Here is a 26,785-nt window from a genome sequence, read left to right as displayed (position 1 = left end):
ACTGCTACTGTCTCAGCACGTTCTTAATGGGTTGGTGTCGAAATTCTGTATGTACAAAATTCTAAAAAAAAAATTCTGCTTTTTAAAATTCTGCTTTTTTAAAATTCTGCTTTCTAAAATTATGCTTTCAAAATTCTGTATTACAAAATTCTGTATTAAAATATAATGTTAAAGAGGTCATGTACTTACTTACTTACATGCAATGTAATTGCAAGTAATCCTATTATTACTAAATAAATCAATCAATCAATCCACAATCAGAATTTTTTTTGCAATTTACAAAATTTTGTCACCCAGCATTTTGTAATACAGAATAATGACACGCTCCTTTCTTAATATATGAGAAATGATAGCTGCATAATTATCGATAGTAGGTCATTCAATATTTTCGATAGTTCAAAAAATTTTGTTGATAGTTTCGTAATCATCGTATTACAAGTTTTGCCTAAATTCAACTCCGAATAAAATATGTATAATACTAACTGATCCGGCAGATGTTGTTCTGCCCTGACTTTGGTCTATCTGCATAGGTATTAAGAAGTTTCTGCCTCTTATTTTCCCTCCCCCTCTCCTGCTTTTACTCACTCCTCTCTCTGCATCTCTTTCTGCCTCTCCGTCTTTTCAATTCCTTCTTTTCTCTCTATCTAGCTCTAGAGAGAATTAGTATGGAGAAAGAACTAGTACGGCCTCTAATTGCGATAGTTCTGCGCTAGACTGGAACTAGGCAATTCGCTGCAAGGTATTTATGGGGTGCCTACCATATCCTCGTAAACTACGCTTTTATCAATGTGCAATTTACTCACTTAAACTGTAGTATTCAGTTCAAGCAAATAAGTTAGTTAATTTAATAGTTTTTATGTGCCATTAAGAAGCTTTCAGTTTTTATTTTTACGGCGTCATAATATTTAATAAAATAGTCAAGTTCAGTTTATGTTCTAAGTTATTGACTCCAATAGAAACAATTATGGGATTTAGAGAATAGTGTGATGGTGATCACGAAAGTAAGTGCTGAAAGCGTTAGTAAAATGTTACTGAAATGAGCAATACTTATGTATGCATGTGTGCAAATAAAAAGGGATTTAGGTTTAAAAATACATTTGTATGTATGTAAGTGCCTCTCACTTCAGTATATGATTAATGTAATTCAATATAGATTTTTATTAAATGGTATTGTGGCAGTAAAAGGACAGCTAAAATTATTTGTGAAAAATGTTGAAAACTTGTGTTACGGTACTGCCATACTCTTAATAATTCCCAGTAGAAAATGTAAGCTACATGCAACCTTGTACAAGTCCATAAAACTTAGAGTGAGCGATTTCGCCATATCAATACCGCTATACCCTTTAAACCAGCATCGCTATACGAGCCTAGTGGGGCAAACGACCATCAGTATCGATAGTACCACCCCAAACCTTCGGGAAATGTCTTTGCCGAAAACAACAAAAACAATAATAAACATGCGTTTGTATGTGATAGCTCCAATGCAAAATGGTTCTTAAAATAAAAAAAAATGTAAGGCGCGATAACCTCAGAAAAGATCTAAGGCCGAGCTTCCCTTCCAATTTGCGTTATGGAAAAATGGTTCTTAGTTATGGTGAAATTTCAGAGGAGCTGATAATATTTGGAAAAGAACTTTGCCAATCCGGCAACCGTGGTGTGATGGTAGCGTGCTCCGCCTATCACACCGTATGCCCTGGGTTCAACTCCCGGGCAAAGCAACATCAAAATTTTAGAAATAAGGCTTTTCAATTAAAAGAAAATTTTTCTAGGCGGGGTCGCCCCTCGGCGGTGACTGGCAAGCGCTCCGAGTATATTTCTGCCATGAAAAGCTCTCAGTGAAAACTCATCTGCCTTGGAGATGCCGTTCGGAGTCGGCATAAATCATGTAGGTCCCGTCCGGCCAATTTGTAGGGAAAATCAAGAGGAGCACGACGCAAATTGGAAGAGAAGCTCGGCTTTAGATCTCTTCGGAGGTTATCGCGCCTTACATTTATTTTATTTTTAATTCGGCAAAAACATAAACTATATTTTAGAAACAATACTAATACATCAATGAAGATATTTGTATGGGTCACGTGTGCTTGTAAGAGATACGAACGAAATTAAGTTTTCAAATTTCGGATTCCTTAGCTACAAAAAAGAAAATTTATCGAATATTAGGAGAGGAAAGAAAACATAAGAAATCAAACCCGAAATCGAAACCAGAACCGAAGCCGAAACCGAAACCGGACGGCTTGGTATCGATAAGTTATCGAAGTGATAATAGGTTTTTATCAATAACAAACCGTGGCTCTTGGTTCTCGATTTGTAATCGCCGTGTTCTCGATTTTTTATAGACGAGCTATCGGTTTGTTATCAGCCTATTATAGAATTACTATCGAGGATTAATTGATCTTTAATGAGGGTGTTATAGATTTCTTACGGCCGAGTTATCGATTAAGTTTTCCATAGCAACATTAGACTGGTGGGTTTAAACGGCCGCCATGGTGTGGTGGTAGCGTGCTCCGAAATTTGCCAAACCCTGCGAGTGTATTTCTGCCATGAAAAGCTTCTCAGTGAAAACTCATTTGCCTTGCAGTTGCCATTCGGAGTCGGCATAAAACATGCAGGTCCCGTCCCACCAATTTGTAGGAAAAATTAAAAAGGAGCACGACGCAAATTGAAAAAGAAGCTCGGCACAAAATCTCTTCGCGCATGCATTTTTTTGTATAAAAAAATAAATAAATGTAAGGCGCGATAACCTCCGAAGAGATCTAAGGCCGAGCTTCTCTTCCAATTTGCGTCGTGCTCTTCTTGATTTTCCCTACAAATTGGCCGGACCAGACCATGTTTTATGCCGACTCCGAACGGTATCTGCAAGGCAGATGAGTTTTCACTGAGAGCTTTTCATGGCAGAAATACACCCGGAGCGCTTGCCAAACATTGCCGAGGGGCGGCCCCGCTTAGAAAAATTGTCTTCTAATTGAAAAACTTTATTTCTAAAATTTTGATGTTGCTTTGCCACGGGTGTGAACCCAGGGCATACGGTGTGGTAGGCGGAGCGGACCACGATGGCCGCATTTTTTTGTATAGGTTTATAATTATTGAGATACCGATTAGAGTTCAGCAAGTCGATGACGCAACGACAACTCATCGATTACAAGCCGATAAGAAATCAATTAAATGCCAATTACTCGACAAAAACAACAAGAAATTCAAGATATTGTGCAGCGAAAAATGTTCAACCCAATTGCCGACCTCACCCATCTGTCCTGTTTGTTTAGCAGGTGTGGCTCTGCTGGAACCAAGTTCTTCACGAAAGGAGGATGTTTGATAATGATCTAGAAGGTTCAACGTGGTTATATCAAATCGTTATTGAGACGGCTTTACGTTATTGGTGCTATTTTCCAGCAATATCCGGCAAGGGATCAAAAACATCGATAAAAGTTCTACCTGTAAAAGAATAATAAGATAAAAACAAACCGATAACTTTTCGATAGCTGTTATTACGGCTATCAATAAGATGAAGCTTTTTCCTTAAAAAAGTCTCAAAATTATACCCAAAATGCCTTAAAATATTTCCGTGATGATTCTATTAAGTCCCAAAGCAGTTCCGAAATTATTCCGAAAATATTTCTTAGGGGTCAACAAAACATCATGAAAATATTATGTACTAATTCACTTCTAAAGCCGGAGAAATCAGCCAACGAAGGCGAGTCATATCAACTGATATTTCTCCTTTCGCCAGTAGCGAAGACATTGGAAACCGTCCTGCTCTTTCATTCTATTGCGAATTTTGGCCTAGCCACTCATCAACATGGCTTCCGCAAAAGGCATAGCACTACCACAGCGCTTCCCAAGGTGGTCGGTTCTATATACCGGAGGGACTCGGGATTTTTCCCGACCAAGGACTGCCATTTCAGTGTAACCCCATTTAATTTGTTGCGTCCTTCCCACAAATTGTCATCCTCCCAGTAGCTCCTTGCAGCGGGACTTCTCCATATTCTCTTGCTACGGGAAGGTATAGAACCCAATCCGGGTCCGTCTCCTGATCCCGGTCCTGAGAAATGGTTTTGCTGCATCTGCCGTAAAAGAATCTTTTTAGGACGGTCATACTCTTGTCAGTGTGTCTCGTGTAAGGGATGGTTGCATCGGATAGGTTGTTCTGGGCTAGACCCCAAATCCAGACGTCCACGTAACTTCTATAAATATTTTGTGGCTGCTTGCTGTTCACGTCCTAGGACGTCCCGTAATCTGCGCCTTAGCGCCCCTTGCGGGTGGATAGTAGTGGTGAGATGTTAGGGGATTAAATAGAAGAAACGACGTTCTGCACTATAAACGGAGACGCCCCCACACGTATGGTAGTAAGTTGTTACAGTTCGCCGGATATCGTGAGCGCAGAACTCGTAAACTGCGTCAACTGGCAGCAGATTGTAACATTGGCATCCGACCACCTGCCTATACTTATTTCGCTCGAGCGTCCCGCCGACTTCATCGTCGCAGAAAAACGCACTTTCATTAACTTTAAAAAAGGAAAGTGGGACGAATACAAATCCTTTACAGAAAACCGTTTTGCTGCCCTCCCTATCCCAACTGATGGCCGCCAAGGGGAGCGTGCTTTCCACAAGGTAATTGAATCCGCCTCGGCTCGTTTCATTCTCGCCGGTAGAATTCGTGAAATTCGGCCCCACTTCCCGGCAGAGACCGCAGGTTTAGCGAGAGAAAGTGACCTTATAAGACAGCTCGATCCCGGCGAGATGGGAGGAGCACCTAAGCGGCTGTAACCTCTCTGCCGGTGTAGGTAAACTTTGGTCCACTGTAAAGTTCCTATCGAATCCGTTTAGGCACAATGACAAAGTTTCCATAGCCTTTGGCGACAAAGTGCTGTCGGATGCGAAAAAATGCGCGAGCGCTTTCTGCCGACAATACATAATGCATTCTACGGTCGACAAAAATAGACGGAGGGCCAAAAGACACGCACGTAAACATAAGTTCAGCGTATCACCAATTACCATCACCGCCAAAGAGGTTGGGGATGTCATCGGTCCTGCTAAACCATCCAAAGCAGTGGACCCAGACGGCATAGCCATGCCGATGCTTAAAAGCCTAGGGAAAGAGGTTTTAAATATTTAGCACATGTCTTCCACCTGTCTCTTTCCACATTTTTCATACCCGAAAAATGGAAAATGGCTAAGGTGGTCCCGCTACTAAAGCATGGGAAACCAGCTAACATAGGAGAGTCATATCGCCCGATATCTCTCCTATCGCCAGTAGTAAAGACGCTTGAAGCCATTTTGCTCCCCTACTTCAAAGCAAATTTGCAGCTAGCCTGCCATCACATGGCTTTAGAAAACTCCATAGCACCAAGAAGAGTTAAACAAGGGGTGCCACAGGGTGGTGTCCTATCCCCACTTTTGTTTAATTTTTACATATCAAAACTAACTTCGCCACCGGAAGGAGTTATTATCGTTTCTTAGGCCGATGACTGCACAATAATGGTCACAGGCCCGGGCCCACAAATCGATGAGCTTTGTAACAGAATAAACAGCTACCTCCCTGATCTGTCCAGGATTTCGCCTCGCGAAACCTGGCATTATCACCGAATAAATCAGCCGCGACCTTATTCACAACTTGGACGTCCCAAATGTCGACCATTTTGAACATCCACGTTGATGGCACTACGCTACCGACTGTCTTACACCCAAAAATCTTAGGTGTGACGTTTGATCAGGATCTACATTTTGGTGAGCACGCAGCCGCAATTGTTCCGAAAATCCAGAGCCGTAATAAAATCCTCAAATCCCTTGCTGGCAGTACTTGGATAAAAGACAAAGAAACGCTCATTACCACATACAAAGCAATTGGCCAGCTGTTTGCGTGCTATGCGTTCCCTATATGGTCGCCAAGCCTAAACACTACCCACTGGAAGAAGCGACAGGCCTGCCAAAATACTGCGCTCAGAACCGCCACGGGCGAGAATACTCCCCATCAGGGAGAGAAATGAGATGCTGACCAAACAGTTCCGGTTGAATACCCAGAAACCTGGGCATCCCAACATACATCTTATTGATGAGCCAGCACCGACTAGGGACTTAAGGAGTTTCCGTAAGCATTTTGAGGAAATACGGCACCTGAGAACTCAGCCGTATGAAGCAAAAAAACACAAGCAGGTCCTTGGTGATCTCCACAAACAGGCGTCGGACCTTTACGCCGGGAATTGCCCGGTGAATCCAGTATTCAGGGAACAGTTCCCAAAATTTGCGGAAGAGGAACTCATACTCGCAAAGGAAACGCGAGTCACTCTGGCTCAACTTCGTTCTGGATACTGTAACAGGTTAAACTCTTACATATCCAGAATAAACCCCGACATACAAAATGTATGCCCCGCTTGCAATTTGTCCCCACATGACACCAACCATCTCTGTAAGTGTAATGTGGAACCAACGCTTCTAACACCCCTTTCATTATGGTCCACCCCTGCCGAAACAGCAAGTTTCCTTCGACTCCCGTTAGAGGATATTGATGAAAATTTGTAATCGGTCGCAGCTATTAGGTGCGGCGAAACATTGCTAGAACAACAACAAAAACAGCGCTAAATGTTACAGACATTCAGATAAATTACAGCCGAAATCAAGGAAAGCCCCATCACATGACGGTGCCGGGGCACTCGATCACTCAACCACGGCACTCTACTCCAAGACATAGAAGGTTCGCATTATCACCGACATAATCCACGGGCACTCTGTTTACGACGTGGAAGGAACAGATGACACAAATATTGGGAGTTCACTCCGATGGTGTTATGCTACCGACTGTCAGTCACCCAAAGATCTTAGGGGTAACGTTCGATAATACTTCCACCTTCTAGGCACATGCCACTGAAAATCTATCTAAAGTACAAAGCCGCAACAAAATCTTTAAGTGGCTTGCCGGCAGCATATGGGGAAAAGATAGATTGCTAACCACATACAAAGCAATTGGCCGGACGCTCATATGCGGCGCCTCACGAGTTGGTCGCCTGGCATTAAAAACACATACGAGCAAACAACTGCTTGATATAGCCCCGCCTCTAAGAGGGTTCAGGGAACATATCTGTAGGTACTAAGATAAGATACGTCAGCTGACAACACAACCCTGGCCCAACTTCGTTCTGGATACTGTAAGAGGTTGGCCTCTTACCTGTCCAGTTCAGCCTCGACATACGTAGTGTATGTCCTGCATGCGATGTGTTCATACATGACACCAACCATCTTTTTAATCCTAATGTGGATCCTACGGCTCGTACACCAATCTCCCTATGCCCCGCCCATGTTGAAAGTGCCAGTTTCCTTGGATTTCAGTTATAGCACTTTGATGGCAATTTGTTAGTCGTCGCACCCATTAAATGCGGCAAAGCACTGTTAACACAACAAAAACCGTGCTACTTTGGACTGAGTGGGCAATTGAAAAGAAAAGTCCTCTCGAGGGTTTCTTAGAGAGTTTCTTAGATCCACTTGCAGAACAGAAAGTCATATTTTAAACCCAGATTTAGTTTGTTATCAAGGGTTAAGATCCTACAAATTTGACAAATGTTAAAATTTACTTTGAGTTTAAAAGTTCTATAAATGGGGTCTTAAAGTTCAATTAATTTAATTAAGATATAAATATAAAAGAGTGCGTCCTTTGAAAAATTGCTTTCAGACAGAACATAAGCACAGAAATTATAATTACTTACGTTAAGTTATACTAAGGCATAAGAAGAATAAAGTAAATGGCATACGAAACAGAGTTTCTATAAAAATACAAGGCAAGTACGTAATAAAAATATGGGGTATTCCATCCCATTTCGACCAATTTTGAACCCGACCCCTTTAGAATTGGCTGAAAGTTTTTCATCTTTTTCTAGCTTACGAAAGACGTTTTTCAGAATTTTTTAAAATTTTTTCATCCAACTCAAAAAAAGTTATGAATTTTAAAAAAAACACCGTTTTTGTTTTCAAACTGCTATAACTTTTCCAAACATTGACCGTTTGGGATCTTTTTTTTAAATTTGTTTTTAAATGTACTTTTCGGAAAAAATACAAACAAATTTTTAATTTTTTTTTTTTGTAATTTTTCAGTTTTCGAGATTTTTCAAATTCGAATTTCGCCATTTTTTTTCTCATAAAAAACTTCAATCAATTCTGCAATCATCCCCACTAATCCCGGAGTGGGCCGATAATTTTTTTTTTTATTTAATTGAAAAAAAAACTTTTAAAACAATCGTATATATTTCAGTAAACAAAAAAGTTACTACTGAAAAACACCCCCACTGACAAGCGGGTAATGGCAGCTGAGAAAACTGAGAATGAGATTGCTCTCTCTTTACGATTGTGGGAGACTGAGAGCAAAATTAAAATGACTTACGTCTCACAGATGATGTTATGGGTCACCCTGGTCCACATTTTGGTCGATATCTCGAAAATGCCTTCACATATACAACTAGGGGCCACTCCCTTTTAAAACACTCATTTTGATACCCATATCGTACAAACACATTGTAGAGTCACCATTATGGCGATATCTCGAAAAGGCGTACACCTATAGAACTAAGGCCCACTCCCTTTTAAAATCCTCATTAACACCTTTAATTTGATTCCCATATCGTACAAACACATCCTAGAGTCACCTCTGGTCCACCTTTATGGCGATATCCCGAAATGGCGTCCACCTATAGAACTATGGCCTACTCCCTTTTAAAATACTCTTTAATACCTTCCATTTGGTACCCATGTCATACAAACACATTCCAGGGTTACCCTAGGTTCATTTTCCTACATGGTGATTTTCCCTTACTTTGTCTCCAAAGCTTTCAGCTGAGTATGTAATATTCGGTTACACCCCAGCCTTCCTTACTTGTTTTTTACTTTTGTATGTGTGAATGTTAGTATAAATCAAAAAAAATTATGTGTACATATGCTTCTCTTTGTTTTCAGTCTAAGCTCTCAACTGCCCTAGACGAGTGCTTTATTTGGCCAGACTCAATATGGCGTATACATATTTTTATACCTAGTTGTACTTAACAATAGACTTCCTTATAACAAAGCTATGTGTCAGTAATAAATTTGGTAAGTTAAGAAAATAATGCGGATACCTTAATCTTAGACACTTATATATATCCTGAACATATTGGAATGAAAAATTTGCGAAAGCAGACATTTATCACATCCACATCTTTCAAATCAAAAGTATGGAAAAACAGAAACTATCAATAGCTAATGCAAGCCATCCACGAAATTACATGAAACCAACCATGTCACCCGACCTTGACAATTAATATTGTTACGGATTTACAAAATTCAATCACTAATTTTACCAATTTTGTGAGTTTTTAACTCATATATGTATGTACATATTACCATTTGGTTTTTGAATATTGACGATTTTTCTTTACCTTAACTAAAAAGCTGGTAAAGAAATGTGTGATTTAGATTGTTCTATGTAGCTCAGTTTTGAGCAGACAATTGAAATAAAAACTCAGAGAAAGAAAGCTTGTCATTTAATACAATTATAAGAAATATTTCAACCTAGCGTAAGCTAGAGCAGCTCTATCAATAGATGTATTAAAAGCCATATATTTGAATATCTGTGACTCCATATGATCATATCACAACTAGGTATAAGGTGTGGGGCTCCTTACAACGTATGCTTTCCTTCTTCTTTTCAGTTCCCTTGAACTTTGCTCTTTGCCCGCGATGATAATGAATTCTGATTTGAACGCTTTTATCAATACTAGTATCTCCTGTGGTCGAAATTCGACCAACGTCTATTTTTTTCAACTCAGTCTGTGCATCAAGTGTTAGAAATATAGCAAACTGGTCTAACTTACATAACTTTTTCCTTAAAATTTTGAATTTGATCTAAGACTTTGTACTTTTTGATTGTATTTTCTTAAATTTTCTACAAACTTTCCACATGTAATTATAACGTTTTGGTATGGAGCTCCTTAAACAAAAATATAAAAATTATGTAAAACCAAATGAAATTGACATAGAATTATGGTGAAATTACTTGAAATTGAATTGAAAAATATGTCTTTCCACACCCGGAAGGTCCCCGTTGGCGCGATACTGAAGTTAGTTTTGGGAGCCCGGTTCCCAAGTAGGCCTATATCACCCATATACATATATCGCCCATTTAGTTCAATAGTCTCATAATTCAAAAAACATGAACTTTTGGTAAAAAACGAAGGAATTTGCTACAGGAATTTATCCTATTTCACCCCACCCGTTTAATTTTGTATAAATACATATCTAATATGTAAGCGTGACCTAAACAAAAATTTCGAGTAGAATAGAGGATACCTTCATAAAAAATAAAATAAAAATATAAAAAAATTATGTAATGAGAAGGAAGGCAGAGTTTACTAAAAAAATGTTTAATTAAAGAAAAAAAAAACAAGTAAGGAAGGTTAAGTTCGGGTGTAACCGAACATTACATACTCAGTTGAGAGATATGGTGACAACATAAGGGAAAATAACCATGCAGGAAAATGAACTGAGGGAAACCTTGGAATGTGTTTGTATGACATGTGTATCAAGTAAAAGGCATTAAAGAGTATTTTATGAGAGAGTGGGCCATAGTTCTACAGGTGGACGCCATTTAGGGATATCGCCATAAAGGTGGATCAGGGTTGACTCTAGAATTTGTTTGTACGATATGGGTATCAAATGGAAGGTGTTAATGAGTATTTTAAAAGGGAGTAATCCTTAGTTCCATAGGTGGACGCCGTTTCGAGATATCTCCATAAAGGTGGACCAGGGGTGACCCTAGAATTTGTTTGTACAATATGGGTATCAAAAAAAGGTGCTAATGAGTATTTTAAAAGGGAGTGATCCTTAGTCCTATAGGTGGACGCCGTTTCGAGATAGCGCCATAAAGGTGGACCAGGAGTGACCCTAGAATTTGTTTGTACGATATGGGTATTAAATTAAAGGTATTAATGAGGGTTTTAAAAGGGTGGTAGTTGTATAGGTGGTCGCTTTTTCGAGATATCGCCATAAAGGTGGACCAGGGGTGACTCTAGAATGCGTTTGTACAATATGGATATCAAACGAAAGGTGTTAATGAGTATTTTAAAAGGGAGTGGGCCTTAGTTCTATAGGTGGACGCCATTTCGAAATATCGCCATAAAGGTGGACCAGGGGTGACTCTAGACTTTGTTTGTACGATATGGGTATCAAATGAAACGTGTTAATGAGTATTTTAAAAGGGAGGAATCCTTAGTTCCATAGGCGGACGCCGTTTCGAAATATCTCCATAAAGGTGGACCAGGGGTGACCCTAGAAGGGAGTAGTGGTAGTTGTATATGTGAAGGCGTTTTCGAGATATCGACCAAAATGTGGACTAGGATGATCCAGAACATCATCTGTCGGGTACCGGTAATTTATTTATATATGCAATACCACGAACAGTATTCCTTCCAAGATTCCAAGGGCTTTTGATTTCGCCCTGCAAAACTTTTTCATTTTCTTCTACTTAATATGGTAGGTGTCACAACCATTTTACAAAGTTTTTCCCAAAGTTATATTTCGTGTCAATAAACCAATCCAATTACCATGTTTCATCCCTTTTTTCGTATTTGGTATAGAATTATGGCTTTTTTTAGTTTTTCGTAATTTTCGATATCGAAAAAGTGGGCGTCGTCATAGTCGGATTTCGTTCATTTTTTATACCAAGATAAAGTGCGTTCAGATAAGTACGTGTACTAAGTTCAGTAAAGATATGTCGATTTTTGCTGTAGTTATCGTGTTAACGGCCATGCAGAAGGACAGACGGACGACTTTGTATAAAAACTGGGCGTGGCTTCAACCGATTTCGCCCATTTTCACAGAAAACAGTTAACGTCATAAAATCTATGCCCCTACCAAAGGATTGGGAAATTTTTGTTCGACTTATGGCACTAAAAGTATCCTAGACAAATTAAATGAAAAAGGGCGGAGCCACGCCCATTTTGAAATTTCTTTTATTTTTGTATTTTGTTGCACCATATCATTACTGGAGTTGAATGTTGACATAATTTACTTATATACTGTAAAGATATTAAATTTTTTGTTAAAATTTTACTTTAAAAAAAATTTTTTTTTTAAAGTGGGCGTGGTCCTTCTCCGATTTTGGTAATCTATATATTAATACGCTAACAAAATTTCCATACAATCAATTGACAGGCTGTTTCGCATACTTAGCATACGTAAAATCATATAAAAGCTATATGAATCGATTAGTATTGATCAGCCGCAGTGCATAGGCCTATTTTTGTTAACAAATATTACTCTATTTGTTTATAATTAAAAGAAAAAGTGTTTTCTAAATTCGAACAATTCATACAAATATCGAAATAAATTTTCGTGCACAAGCGTCCCATCTTTGGGAACAATTATCTAAGTGTTCTAATGCGAATTTCAAAGACCTAAACCTTTATGATTCCCTGCTAAATTCGAAAGCACTAATGTTTCACGTACATACAAATATGGTGCCCAATGTTGCCACTTATCTATAATAGCCTCTACCAAAATCCTAAAAAACTGTTCTAAAATAATTTGTAGCGTATCAAAAAACCTTAAATAGAATTAATTTTTGAACGGCCCATTTTTTGTGGCACGTAAATACATAAGTCTTTATTTAACAGATTATTTGTTTTTTATTTTAGTTGTTTTCAAGAAAATATGAAATCAGAAATAATGAGTTAACTTTTGTTGAAACTAACTTAATTTATTTATAACAATTAATGGCAAATTTGCCCGAAAATGTTTTTGCATTTGCAGATTTAATCCTCATTTTAAATAAAGTACGTCTTATACTGAACAAAAAACAAAAAATTTACAAAAATATAACATTAAATTTTTTATATTGTCTTTTATGCTAATTGATTTTATTTCTTATTTTACTTTATTATTATTTAAATGCAACTTGATTGAATCGGAAAATTTCACGTTGTATATTAAACGAAAAAAAAAACGTCCCTTGATTTTAGGTGAAAACGGCAACCGGCACCATGGCGGCCGTATTGCATAGGCAGTATTTTACCCACTATCTATATATTAATACGCTAACAAAATTTCCATACAATCAATCGACCGGCTGTTTCGCATACTTAGCATACGTAAAATCATATAAAAGTTATATGAATCGATTCGTATTGATCAGCCGCAGTGGATAGAATTAATTTTTGAACGGCACATTTTTTGTGGCAAATTTTACTTCCACGTAAATACATAAGTCTTTATTTAACAGATTATTTGTTTTTTTTATTTGTTTTCAAGAAAACATGAAATCACAAATAATGAGTTAACTTTTGTTGAAACTAACTAAATTCATTTATAACAATTAATGGCAAATTATAATTTTATTTAATTAATTATAAATACATATGTAATAGTAAAACGCCGATTGCATACCTAACAGGTGGTGTGAAATAGGTAAAATTCCTTTAGCACATTTCTTCGTTCTTAACTAAAAATTCGTGTTTTTTGAATTATGACGCTATTGATGTAAATGGGCGATATATGTATATGCAGTTTATATTGGTGATGTAGGCCTACTGGGGAACCGAGCACCCAAAACTAACTTCGGTAGCGCGCCAACGGCGTATCTCCCGGGTGGTGTATAAAAAGCAAATTTTAAATTCAATTTCAAGTAATTTCACCACAATTCTATGTAAATTTCATTTGATTTTACATATTTGTTATATTTTTTTTAAGGAGCTCCATACCAAAGCTTATAATTACATTTGAAAAGTTTGTAGAAAATTTAAGAAAATACAAAGATTATAACGTCTTAGGTCAAATTCAACATTTTAATGAGAACTTTAAGTAAGATAGATCAGTTTGCTATATTTCCACTCACTGCTCAACTATTAACGCATTATTGCACTACCCAACTGGATGCATAGAGTGAGTTGAAGAAAATACAAGTTGGTCGAATTTCGACCACGGGCGATACTAGTTTTTATTAAGCGTACATATAGTAATAGGAGTAACGTTCCTGCGAAATTTCATCATGATATCTTCAACGACTGCCAAATTACAGATTGCAAAACTTTTAAATTACCTTCTTTTAAAAGTGGGCGGTGCCACGCCCATTGTCCAAAATTTTACTTATTTTCTATTCTGCGTCAAAAGTTCAGCCCACCTACCAAGCTTCATCGCTTTATCTGTCTTTGGTAATGAATTATCGCACTTTTTCGGTTTTTCGAAATTTTCGATATCGAAAAAGTGGGCGTGGTTATAGTCCGATATCTTTCATTTTAAATATCCATCTGAGATGAGTGATCAGGAACCTACATACCAAATTTCATCAAGATACCTCAAAATTTACTCAAGTTATCGTGTTAACGGACGGACGGACGGACATGGCTCAATCAAATTTTTTTTCGATCCTGATGATTTTGATATATGGAAGTCTATATCTATCTCGATTCCTTTATACCTGTACAACCAACCGTTATGCAATCAAACTTAATATACTCTGTGAGCTGTGCTCAACTGAGTATAATAAAGTACTTAAATTGCGAATGAATTAAGTGAAGTGAACAAACAGCTCCATATAAAAACGCAATAAGTGCACTTAGACTTTTGTCCGGGTTTTAACGTGATCATTGTGGAAATATGAAGATTCTAATGTTCGGATATTTAATGTTGGGTTTCCCATTGAGATCTATGTACGTAATTAATTTGTATTAAATTTGTAAACACTCCATTTCATTAATATATATGACCATATCTCTCACAAAATATCGTCTGTGAACAATATAATACTAAGATATAACAAAGCAGAATAAATTAGGAAGAAAAGAAAAACAAACAAAAACATTGAAATTATTCACGCAAACATATTTACTAAAATAAAATTTGTTTTCATAACTTTAAGCGTAAAAAGCAATTGCCCTCATTCGGTGGCAAAATCCTGAGCCAGAAAAATAATTTTACATGTAAACGCAACAACGATTTGAGCCAGATAAATCCAGATAGAAGTCTGGTTCAATTTGAGAGCCAGATAATTTTTTTAATGACCTCTTTTTAGTTTGGCAACGCTGCCTTTAATAAACCTAATTTTTCAAAAATAGATGTCGCTGCTTAACCTTTCACCGTATGAGTTAAATGAAAAATGGCGGCGACATCTGCCTATCACATTTCACGTGTGCGAAAATTTCACGACATCTACTTCTCAAGTCTCTCAATAATCCAGATCATTCCCGTGCGAATTGAACGTGAGCCGGAGCTGTAAAACTCACTGGAAGAAGGCAAATATAAAAAATGTAATGTTATATTTTTGTAACTTTTTTTTTTGTTCAGTATAAGACGTACTTTATCTAAAATGAGGATTAAATCTGCAAATGCAAAAACATTTTCGGGCAAATTTGCCATTAATTGTTATAAATAAATTAGTTTGTTTCAACAAAAGTTAACTCATTATTTGTGCTTTCGTGTTTGTTTGAAAACAACTAAAATAAAAAACAAAGAATCTGTTAAAAAAAGGCTTATGTATTTACGTGTAAGTGAAATTTGCCACTAAAAATGGGCCGGTCAAAAATGAATTCTATTAAAGATTTTTTGGTACGCTACAAATTATTTTGGAACAATTTTTTAGGATTTTGGTAGAGGCTATTATAGGTAAGTGGCAACAATGGGAAACCATATTTGTATGTAGGTGAAACATTTTTGCTTTCGAATTTAGCGGGGATACATAAAATTTGATTTTCACATTAGAACACTTAAATAATTTTTCCCAAAGACCGAGCGCTTGTGCATAAGGGTTTATGTCTTTGAAATTCGCATTAGAACACTTAGAAAATTGTTCCCAAAGATGGCGCGCTTGTGCAAGAAAATGAATTACGATATTTGTATGAATTGTTCGAATTTACAAAAAACTTTTTCTATTAATTATAAACAAGTACAGTAATATTTGTTAACAAAAATAGGCCTATGCACTGCGGCTGATCAATACGAATCGATTCATATAACTTTTATATGATTTTACGTATGCTAAGGATGCGAAACAGCCTGTCAATTGATTGTATGGAAATTTTGTTAGTGTATTAATATATATATAGTGGGTAATATACTCCCTATGCAATACGGCCGCTATGAAGCCGTTTGCCGCTTTACCTAAAATCAGAAACATTTTTAGGACGTTTTTTTGTTTCGTAATTAGCATAAAAGGCAATATAAAAAATTTAATGCTATATTTCTGTAACTTTTTTTTTTTGTTCAGTATAAGACGTACTTTATTAAAATAAGGATTAAATCTGCAAATGCAAACACATTTTCGGGCAAATTTGCCATTATTTGTTATAAATAAATTAGTTAGTTTCAACAAGAGTGAACTCATTATTTGTGATTTCATGTTTTTTGAAAATAACTAAAACAGAAAACAAAGAATATGTTAAATAAAGACTTATGAATTTACATGTAAGTGAAATTTGCCACAAAAATGGGCCGGTCAAAAATTAATTCTATATAAGATTTTTTGTTACGCTACAAATTATTTTGGAACAATGTTTTAGGATTTTGGTAGGTAAGTGGCAACAATGGGAAACCATATTTGCATGTAGGTGAAACATTTCTGCTTTCGAATTTAGCGGGGATACATAAAATTTGAAATTTACAGTGGAACACTTAGATAATTTTTCCCAAGGACGGCGCGCTTGTGCATAAAGGTTTAAGTCTTTGAAATTCGCATTTGAACACTTAGGTAATTGTTCCCAAAGATGGCGCGCTTGTGCACGAAAATGAATTACGAATTGTTCGAATTTACAAAAAACTTTTTCTATTAATTATAAACAAATATATTATATGCATATAACTTTTATATGATTTTACGTATGCTAAGTATGCGAAACAGCCTGTCAATTGATTGTATGGAAATTTTGTTAGCGTATTAATATTGTCACGGATATTAGCATCACTAAGCTATACCATCACTAAGGCATGCTAAGGCCATGCTAAGCGGTATTTACGTCGGTAATCAAATCATGTATACACATATATAAGGCAGCCGAGAGATGTCACACACAGATGCATTTACTTATGATATGAGAGGGCACAATTGTGAAATGAATGGCCCTGCTGTAAACTACAAACTCACATACATCTGGGAGACGCTGAAAAGTAGACAATTGTAAACAAGTAGAAATTATATGAGAACTATAAACACACGAAATAGTTGGTAAGTTCTGGAAATAGAAGAGCCTAGATGTATGCAGCGTAAACTATAAAAGCGGCGCAAGCGAGTAAGAAGTAATTCAGTTTGATTTGAGTTGTCAAGCAGTTTCGATTAAGACGATATCTAGCGAGCAATAGCAGTATTATTTTGAAAGTCAGTTTCATTTAAGCTATAAGTTTGGTTATTAAGCCAGCTAATTGCAAAGTATAAGTGTTATTGTGAAGTACTTTAATAAAGGCCATTTTTCCATTATTCAATATTAGAGTTATTTCCCTGCAGGAAATGAAGCTACTTTATAAGTCACTTTTAATTGGTGTCGGTAGAGCCTAGCGCTGACTACTTTTTGTATATTCTAATAGATTTGGATTGACTATTTTTACGAGGCGATGGCCAAAAGCGGGTCAGTTATCACTACCTCTGCATGACCTGTAGACTAGATATTATCAAACTACCTTTACCCACATGATAATCGTGTCTACCTTTGACCGGTTTAACGCTAGCTTCCTTTTACTAGAAACTAAATACTTACATGTTGCTTACTTAAAACTGTGTTTTTTTACCCAAATAATAATGGCTATAAAAAAACTTGCTGGTACTTAATCTTATCAGCTTATTAGTATTTGGAATTAAATAGGCGGTTTAAAGCTAGCTTCCTTTCACTGGAAACTAAATACTTACGTGTTGCTCATTTAAATTTGGTTTAGCACACGTTACAAAATACTAGTTTTCAGTCTTTAAAATACACTTTATTAAATAAATTCAATTAAATTTCCCTTTGGGAGATATGCTTATATTATTTAACTTCAATTTTTTTAATTATATTTTTCATTTGGTAGATAAGTTCGTATAGAATTATTTAAAATAAAATTTCAAAATCAAATTAGTATGTTATAACATTGATTGCCTTAGGTCCACTTGCTCGATGTAAATTTAAATTTTTAACTCTAAAGTTAATGTCAAATGAGGGGTTAAACTCATGAATTTTTGACAAATTTTCAAATTTGAAAATTTAACTTGCAGTTGAGCAAGTGGGCCTTGAGGTACATAAATCAAAAAAAATTTCCATTTGAATTATTTAAAGTCCAAAGTAAGTGTGGAGTAACTTAAATTGTTACATAATTCAGTTTGCAAGAAACACGATAAATGTGTTAGTCTTGGATGCTGGATCTCCAACCAGTTGAATTTAAAATCACAATCATTCTCCCCTACATCCAAAACGTCAAAATCCGGCAAACTTTAGCACACATCCGACCTCCAATGACTCCTTGTTAAGGGAGCTAGTGGATGTGGGACATGTGCTTAAGTTTGCCGGGTTCTCTTATCATATACACTGACCTTTTCACATTTTGGCGGTTTTTGATGTTTTGACTGGAGGGGGATGGTTGCGATTTTAAATTAAACTGTTCCGAAATCCTGGCATCCCAGACTGCAGCATTCAAGAAAAAATTGGTTTCTTAATTTCGTGTTTTTGACGAACCGTGAATAGACCTTCATTCTTCGTAGTTTCAAAATGTGCTTCTTCTTGCCACAAGCTACGAATAAATAAGTACTAACAAGCTTACATTCTATTTAACATATATTATTTAATTTTTCCTTTAGGTACATAAGTTGACATAGTATTTGTTAAATAAATGCAATTCATTTTCAACTTAGAACCTATATTAATACCTGGGGTTATATTATTAATAATAATATTTCAGCAAAAAAATTGATATGCTTAGCTTCTTTTTCAGCACAAATAAAAAAAAAACTAGTTGGCAGTTGTTGGCAGGTTTTTCTGAGCAGCTGTTCGCTGAATACTTGCTTTGTGGAAATATCTTTTTTTAATGACAGTAATGCGTTACGGAGCACATTCATAGGATCAGGACCATCAATTGCTTCTGTTTATGTCACATGAAAAGAAAGAAAATAAGATAAATGTACATATCCGTGGAATTAAAAAAAACTCGTATGCAGTGGCTCACAACTTTGTTGATCATTTACATTTAAAATATTGCAAATTTCCTAACAGAAGCCACATTAAGCAAGTAAGGAAGGTTAAGTTCGGGTGTAACCGAACATTACATACTCAGTTGAGAGCTATGGTGACAACATAAGGGAAAATAACCATGTAGGAAAATGAACCGAGGGAAACCCTGGAATGTGTTTGTATGACATGTGTATCAAATGAAAGGCATTAAAGAGTATTTTATGAGGGAGTGCGCCATAGTTCTATAGGTGGGCGCCATTTAGGGATATAGCCATAAAGGTGGATCAGGGTTGACTCTAGAATACGTTTGTACGTTATGGGTATCAAATGAAAGGTATTAATGAGTATTTTAAAAGGGCGTGGACCTAAGTTCTATAGATGGACGCCTTTTCGAGATATCGCCGTCTAGAATGCGTTTGCACAATATGGGCATCAAACGAAAGGTGTTAATGAGTATTTTAAAAAGGAGTGGGCCTTAGTTCTATAGGTGGACGCCGTTTCGAGATATCGCCATAAAGGTGGACCAGGGGTGACTCTAGAATGCGTTTGTACGATATGGGTATCAAATGAAAGGTGTTAATGAGTATTTTAAAAGTGAGTAATCCTTAGTTCCATAGGTGGACGCCGTTTCGAGATATCGCCATAAAGGTGGACCAGGGGTGACCCTAGAATTTGTTTGTACAATATGGGCATCAAACGAATGGTGTTAATGAGTATTTTAAAAGGGAGTGGGCCTTAGTTCTATAGGTGGATGCCGTTTCGAAATATCGCCATAAAAGTGGACCAGGGGTGACTCTAGAATGTGTTTGTACGATATGGATATCAAATTAAAGGTATTAATGAGGATTTTAAAAGGGAGTGGTGGTTGTTGTATAGGTGGTCGCCTTTTCGAAATATCGCCATAAAGGTGGACAAGGGGTGACTCTAGAATGCGTTTGTACGATATGGATATGAAATTAAAGGTATTAATGAGTATTTTAAAAGGGAGTAATCCTTAGTTCCATAGGTGGACGCCGTTTCGAGATATCCCCATAAAGGTGGACCAGGGGTGACCCTAGAATTTGTTTGTACAATATGGGTATCAAAAGAAAGGTGTTAATGGGTATTTTAAAAGGGAGTAATCCTTAGTTCCATAGGTGGACGCCGTTTCGAGATATCGCCATAAAGGTGGACCAGGGGTGACCCTAGAATTTGTTTGTAAAATATGGGTATTAAAAGAAAGGTGTTAATGAGTATTTTAAAAGGGTGTGGGGCTTAGTTCTATAGGTGGACACCTTTTCGGAATATCGCCACAAAGGTGGACCAGGGGTGACTCTAGAATGTGTTTGTACGATATGGGTATCAAATTAAAGGTATAATTGAGGGTTTTAAAAGGGAGTGGTGGTTGTTGTATAGGTGGTCGCATTTTCGAGATACCGCCATAAAGGTGGACCAAGGGTGACCCTAGAATTTGTTTGTACAATATGGGCATCAAAAGAAAGGTGATAATGAGTATTTTAAAAGGGTGTGGGGCTTAGTTCTATAGGTGGACGCCTTTTCGAAATATCGCCATATAGGTGGACCAGGGGTGACTCTAGAATGCGTTTGTACGATATGGATATCAAATTAAAGGTATTAATGAGTGTTTTAAAAGGGAGTAATCCTTAGTTCCATAGGTGGACGCCGTTTCGAGATATCGCCATAAAGGTGGACCAGGGGTGACCCTAGAATTTGTATGTACAATATGGGTATCAAAAGAAAGGTGTTAATGAGTATTTTAAAAGGGAGTATTCCTTAGTTCCATAGGTGGACGCCGTTTCGAGATATCGCCATAAAGGTGGAGCAGGGGTGACCCTAGAATTTGTTTGTACAATATGGGTATCAAAAGAAAGGTGTTAATAAGTATTTTAAAAGGGTGTGGGGCTTAGTTCTATAGGTGGACGCCTTTTCGAGATATCGCCATAAAGGTGGACCAGGGGTGACTCTAGAATGAGTTTGTACGATATGGGTATCAAATTAAAGGTATTAATGAGAGTTTTAAAAGGGAGTGGTGGTAGTTGTATATGTGAAGGCGTTTTCCAGATATCGACCAAAATGTGGACTAGGGTGACCCAGAACATTATCGGTTGGATACCGCTAATTTATTTATATATGTAATACCTGGCAAGATTTTAAGGGTGTTTTATTTCGCCCTGCAGAACTTTTTCATTTCCTTCTACTTAATATGGTAGGTGTCGCAACCATTTTATAAAGTTTTTTCTAAAGTTATATTTCGCGTCAATAAAACAATCCAATTACCTTACCATGTTTCTACCCTTTTTTCGTATTTGGTATAGAATTATGGCATTTTTTTCATTTTTCGCAATTTTCGATATCGAAAAAGTGGGCGTGGTCATAGTCGGATTTCGTCATTTTTCATACCAAGATAAAGTGGGTTCAGATAAGTACGTGAACTGAGTTTAGTAAAGATATATCGATTTTTGCTCAAGTTATCGTGTTAACGGCCATGCGGAAGGACAGACGGACGACTGTGTATAAAAACTGGGCGTGGCATTAACCGATTTCGCCCATTTTCACAGAAAACAGTTAACGCCATAAAATCTATGCCCCTACCAAATTTCAAAAGGATCGGTTAATTTTTGTTCGATTTATGGCATTAAAAGTATCCTAGACAAATTAAATGAAAAAGGGCGGAGCCAGGCCCATTTTTAAATTTTCTTTTATTTTTGTATTTTGTTGCACCATATCATTACTGGAGTTGAATCTTGACATAATTTACTTATATACTGTAAAGATATTAAATTTTTTGTTAAAATTTTACTTTAAAAAAAATTTTTTTTTAAAAGTGGGCGTGGTCCTTCTCCGATTTTGCTAATTTTTATTAAGCGTACAAACAGTAATAAGAGTAACGTTCCTGCCAAATTTCATCATGATATCTTCAACGACTGCCAAATTACAGCTTGCAAAAGTTTTAAATTACCTTCTTTAAAAAGTGGGCGGTGCCACGCCCATTGTCCAAAATTTTACTAATTTTATATTTTGCGTCATAAGTTCAACTCATCTACCAAGTTTCGTCGCTTTATCGGTCTTTTGTAATGAATTATCGCACTTTTCCGGTTTTTCGAAATTTTCGATATCGAAAAAGTGGGCGTGGTTATAGTCCGATATCGTTCATTTTAAATAGTGATCTGAGATGAGTTCTCAGGAACCTACATACCAAATTTCATCAAGATACCTCAAAATTTACTCAAGTTATCGTGTTAACGGTCGGACGGACGGACGGACGGACATGGCTCAATCAAATTTTTTTTCGATCCTGATTATTTTGATATATGGAAGTCTATATCTATCTCGATTCCTTTATATATGTACAACCAACCGTTATCCAATCAAACTTAATATACTCTGTGAGCTCTGCTCAACTGAGTATAAAAATGTCAAAGGTTTTTCAAAGTCAGGAGCATTAGGGCATTTTATCAATTAAGCTGAGAGCCACCTTATATGAGTTTTTTCAAATAGTTGCTTAAAGGCGGCATGAGTGAAATCGATTTAAAACAACGTTCCTGGGGAAATCTTCGTTCTATGAAGTGATAAAAAATTTGCATGTATTTGATCTTTTTTTCGTTCATTTTGTTCGAATATTTTTTACATTTTATCACTTCCTAGAACACGAACTCGTCCCTGTTTCGATTAAAAAAAAGGTTCAAATATCTAAGATCACGGTTCTGGTTTCAGTTTCTCTCCATGGAAAATTCGCTAGACACTCATATTGTTTAACAAGTTTGATGTATGTATACGCATGCCTAACAAAATGTCAAAGAACCGTCGATATTCTTTGAGCCCCTTTTTCCGTGTACTCCGTCAATATTTATGGACAAAATACCGTTTGTTGATATAACGTTATCCAATGTTTTCGTCAGTTTTCCTCTCTTTAAAGTTTTTAGTGCTTTGATCAATTAAATAAACAAAGTAAAAAAGTTAATTATTGCAATTTCAAAATATACGTCATTATTACCACAGATGAGCAGTTTCAAGTTTTAATGGTAAAATTCCACTAAATCAAAACTTTAATGGTTACTGTTGCAAATTTTCATTCAAATTAAAAACCTGAGTAGTAATGGAAATGGACTTAACTAGCCATTAAAACTTGATTTAGTGGAACTTCGTTTTTAATGCAGCTTGCTTATCTATGATTACTATATATGTATCTTCTTACATAAGTGAGTCTATTTTCGCTGCATATCTCATTTTCCACTTTTTCAACCTCCTCCAATGACATTAGTGGGAAAGTCTTCAACAAATCACCTGATATTTGGTCTTGGTGTATAAGTTGTTTTAATAAGAGGTTGTGAGCTGCCAACGTTTCCATAATTATTTTGTTCTGATTTTCCACAATTACTAAGCATTTAAAAAAACGACACAATAAAACAAAATAAATTTAATTTGAGGAAATGAAGTCAAACTAAGTAATTTGAAGACGTGCATGGAAGGGGGTATGTCGCAGTTTGAGTAGATATTTTCTAAAATTTTTAATGAAAACAACTATTTTACGGGTCAGTAATCGTTAATTGCATAAAAGCTATCCACCAATGTAAAACAATACAAAATCACTCAATGTGGGACATACCCCCTTCTTCATGCTCGCCTTTATTTTTAAAAGGGTTAAATAGAGTAAAATAAATAGTGGAAAATTAAAATAAATATTCACGGAGTGGTAGTCAGACAAATAGTATATTATCATTTTTAACTATATTTAACTTTCCCTGTCTATCAACCCAAAAATCAAGCTAGGTACTTTATACAAGACTCACAAAAATTCAACGCATTCAAGAAATGTTTTATATATTTACAAGAAAACCGGAAACAAGTTCGAGAAAAAAATTGTAGTATATGAAGTTTAATTTCTGTGAGGTTTGTCTAAAGTATTTAACTATCACTTTTATGAGCACAGATTAGGCGATAATTGTTGATTTTTATCTGACCACCATGGTATATGCTTATAAAAACGGCAACAGGTTTTATGACAATTTACCTTTTAGATCTTTTACATCCTTTTGCAGATTTATACAGTTTTTGCATGGATTTGACTCTGAAAATAGCAAACGATTAATTTGAAATTTAAGATCAAATTTACATTAAATATACATACCTTTCGATGGCAGATTTTCACCCACTGTCGTACTAAATCGAGCTACTTTCATTTTCTTACTCATGGTTTGATGTATGCAATAACGGCACTAAAAGAAATCCATTGTTATAAGGCAAACATACAAATTTATGTTCAACTTGATATATGCTAAACTTATCTATTGGTGCAAAGTTTCATAATCAGCAAGGCAAATACCAAAACTCAAGAAAGAATCGACTGGGCTCGTAAAAAAGCTTCTCACGTTTAAGTTTTCTTACCAAAATTTTAAGATCTGTATCTTTTTCGAACCCTACTATTTTTGCAGGTACATTATTTTTAAGGCAACAAAAGCTATCTGACATATTTGTACTTAGATAGAACCGCGAATGAAAACTTTTTATTTCTCCATTTATTTCTTTTAGTTCAGGTATTTTTTCTGGCTGGTATATGTCTTCATTTTGGACTTTCTTAAAAATCTGCTGCAGAACATGACTGGGCTTCTTAACGTATTTTTTTAATTTTTTCAAATAGTTTTCAAAGTCTTACCCTGAAAAGCTATATAATGGCCCAAACACTTTCACTCAAATGAAGCAACCCGTGAACGTTGTATGATACACTGTTTTTTCCAAAAATTACTGGAAACTTTTGAACAAAAAGTTGCAGGAAAGAGTGAGCTTCTGAAACGTTGGATCTACATGTTTTCGGACAGGAAAGCAGGCGACAAGCAGTATGTAGTAAAAGAAATCTATGGTAAAAGTCATGCCCAACTTTTTCTTTTAAAACCAAAATTCCAGAATACAAAAGAAATTGTCTGGACTCAGTGGCTTTCCAATGAATAAGCTCATCAAATGCCCGTGGCTTTCGGACAAACTCTTTTGGAATATATGAAGTAAGGGTCTGTAGATGTTTTGAATGTCATCTTTATGGGCAGTACTTAGTTTGAAAGCAGATTCAGTTTTGCTACCATCTAATCTCAATAAGATCTTCCTCATCACCGCCAAATCTAACAAATGCATGGGGTCCAGTGGTACTTGTTGAATCATATCAATATTTAAATGCTCGAAAGAAGTTTTACGTATTTGAAAACATGGTTTGTGATGGTTACGATATCTCCTCCACTCGAAATCTGTGCCAGTAACAAGCTCCTCACATTGAGTTGAGTCCGTTAATACACCATATATTTTTCCTGCAACTTGGATACAGTTGGAACAGCCATGTGCAGCAGTGTGACCTAGTATACCACAAACAAATGCTCGCGCTGGCGCATCGCAGACTATTGCCCTTACTTTTATTTTAATCAGCTTATTTCGAATAAACAAACCATTCTCGGCCAGGTTTTTTAGTTCGCTTATTGCTTCACTCAAGTAACTTTCAACACATGCTAGTTTAGTTTTCCCAGATAAACGCCAACAGGGAAAACTGAAAAGTTATCTATGTTTACGATTTTCACTAAAACTGGCCATAATTGTGTTCTTGAGCTTCGGTAAAGTGGAAGACCATCAATATTTATATCAATAATTAGCTCATCGCACTGAGAAATATTATCTAAAGCCTTATTAAATTGCTGTTCAAGCCCGAAGTGAGCGTAAAAACCAGGATGGACGTTTCTGATTACGGCTTTTCGAGTAGCATCTTCAAATGCAGAAGCGCTGAGAGGGATATCTAAATTTTCTTCATTTAAAATTAGAAGAAGTGCTTCAAAAGATTTTCGGGAAATTGTGCTATCGAAGTACCATTCTTTTATTTTTTCCCTAAATGTTTTTTCCTGCTCATGGCGTTGCACATTGAGGTTACACACGACCTCCGGAGCGCTAAGTGCAACAGAAGCTGTCACTGATTCTTGCACATTATCACTAATATTTCACAGTCGATTTAAATACACTTCTTTTTGTTTTTTTTATCAACCTACGCTGATTTCTTCCACTTGCACATTTTTTGTTCATTATTTTCTATTACCTTAAAAAAATATTCACTTTAGTTCACGATTTGCACACATTTCCACGACCGCAGCTTCAAACTTTTCGTTTACTTTTAAATTTGGCATTTGACAAACAGCTGATATTCGAATGTCAAAACAACCCGAACACAAATGAATTTCGTGGTGAGAGCGGAGTGGTGGATTTCTCTGCACGACTATTCAACGACTTTGTAGTTAACGTAATTGCGTTTGATTTAGATTTGATATTTTTTCCCCATTAACACAAAGTAGTTATTTAGAAGGTCACTATTTTCAGCAATTTATAAAATCTGAAAAATTTTATAAAAGTCTTTGAAATCTGTCGTGAAAATGTAATAAATATTTTACATTTTAATTATATACATTGAATAATAATTTATTTACTTAGAATTATTTCCATTTCAATTTAACCATTGCATGATTTTGAGACCAGTTACTAGCTGATTTCTTTTAATCCACTAAAAGTGAGTAAATTTTCAGAATCCCGCTAAATAGTCAGCTATTAGTTAGCTTGATTTTGCCAATTGGCATTTTTTTTCTGCAGGGTTATTCAACAGTTTAGTGATACGAACTTAGCAGAGGCTTGCAAATA

General features: G+C 36.1%; 1 protein-coding gene across 2 annotated transcripts; it reads right to left on the bottom strand.

Annotated features, from left to right (window-relative positions):
• Positions 1–18,855: 18,855 nt before the first annotated feature.
• Positions 18,856–26,482, bottom strand: LOC137254074 (uncharacterized). 2 transcript variants are annotated; one of them, XR_010953969.1, is made up of 6 exons: positions 26,193–26,482; positions 24,258–24,345; positions 24,141–24,197; positions 23,325–23,506; positions 22,992–23,054; positions 18,856–19,040 (listed from the first exon to the last, which is right to left on the bottom strand). XR_010953969.1 is itself a non-coding variant. In XM_067791769.1 (5 exons), the coding sequence occupies exons 2-5, from the start codon at positions 24,319–24,321 to the stop codon at positions 23,049–23,051; spliced, it is 309 nt and encodes a 102-aa protein (XP_067647870.1). In that variant the 5' UTR covers positions 24,322–24,345; positions 26,193–26,482; the 3' UTR covers positions 22,509–23,048. The 2 variants fall into 2 exon arrangements, 1 of the variants encoding a protein (XP_067647870.1); XM_067791769.1 differs by lacking the exon at positions 18,856–19,040 and having other exon boundaries at positions 22,509–23,054.
• Between the last annotated feature and the right edge of the window lie 303 nt (positions 26,483–26,785).

Source organism: Eurosta solidaginis, chromosome 5 (genome assembly GCF_040869045.1).
Source record: "Eurosta solidaginis isolate ZX-2024a chromosome 5, ASM4086904v1, whole genome shotgun sequence".
Taxonomy (NCBI): Eukaryota; Metazoa; Arthropoda; class Insecta; order Diptera; family Tephritidae; genus Eurosta; species Eurosta solidaginis.
This window is presented reverse-complemented; position numbering and strand designations above follow the sequence as displayed.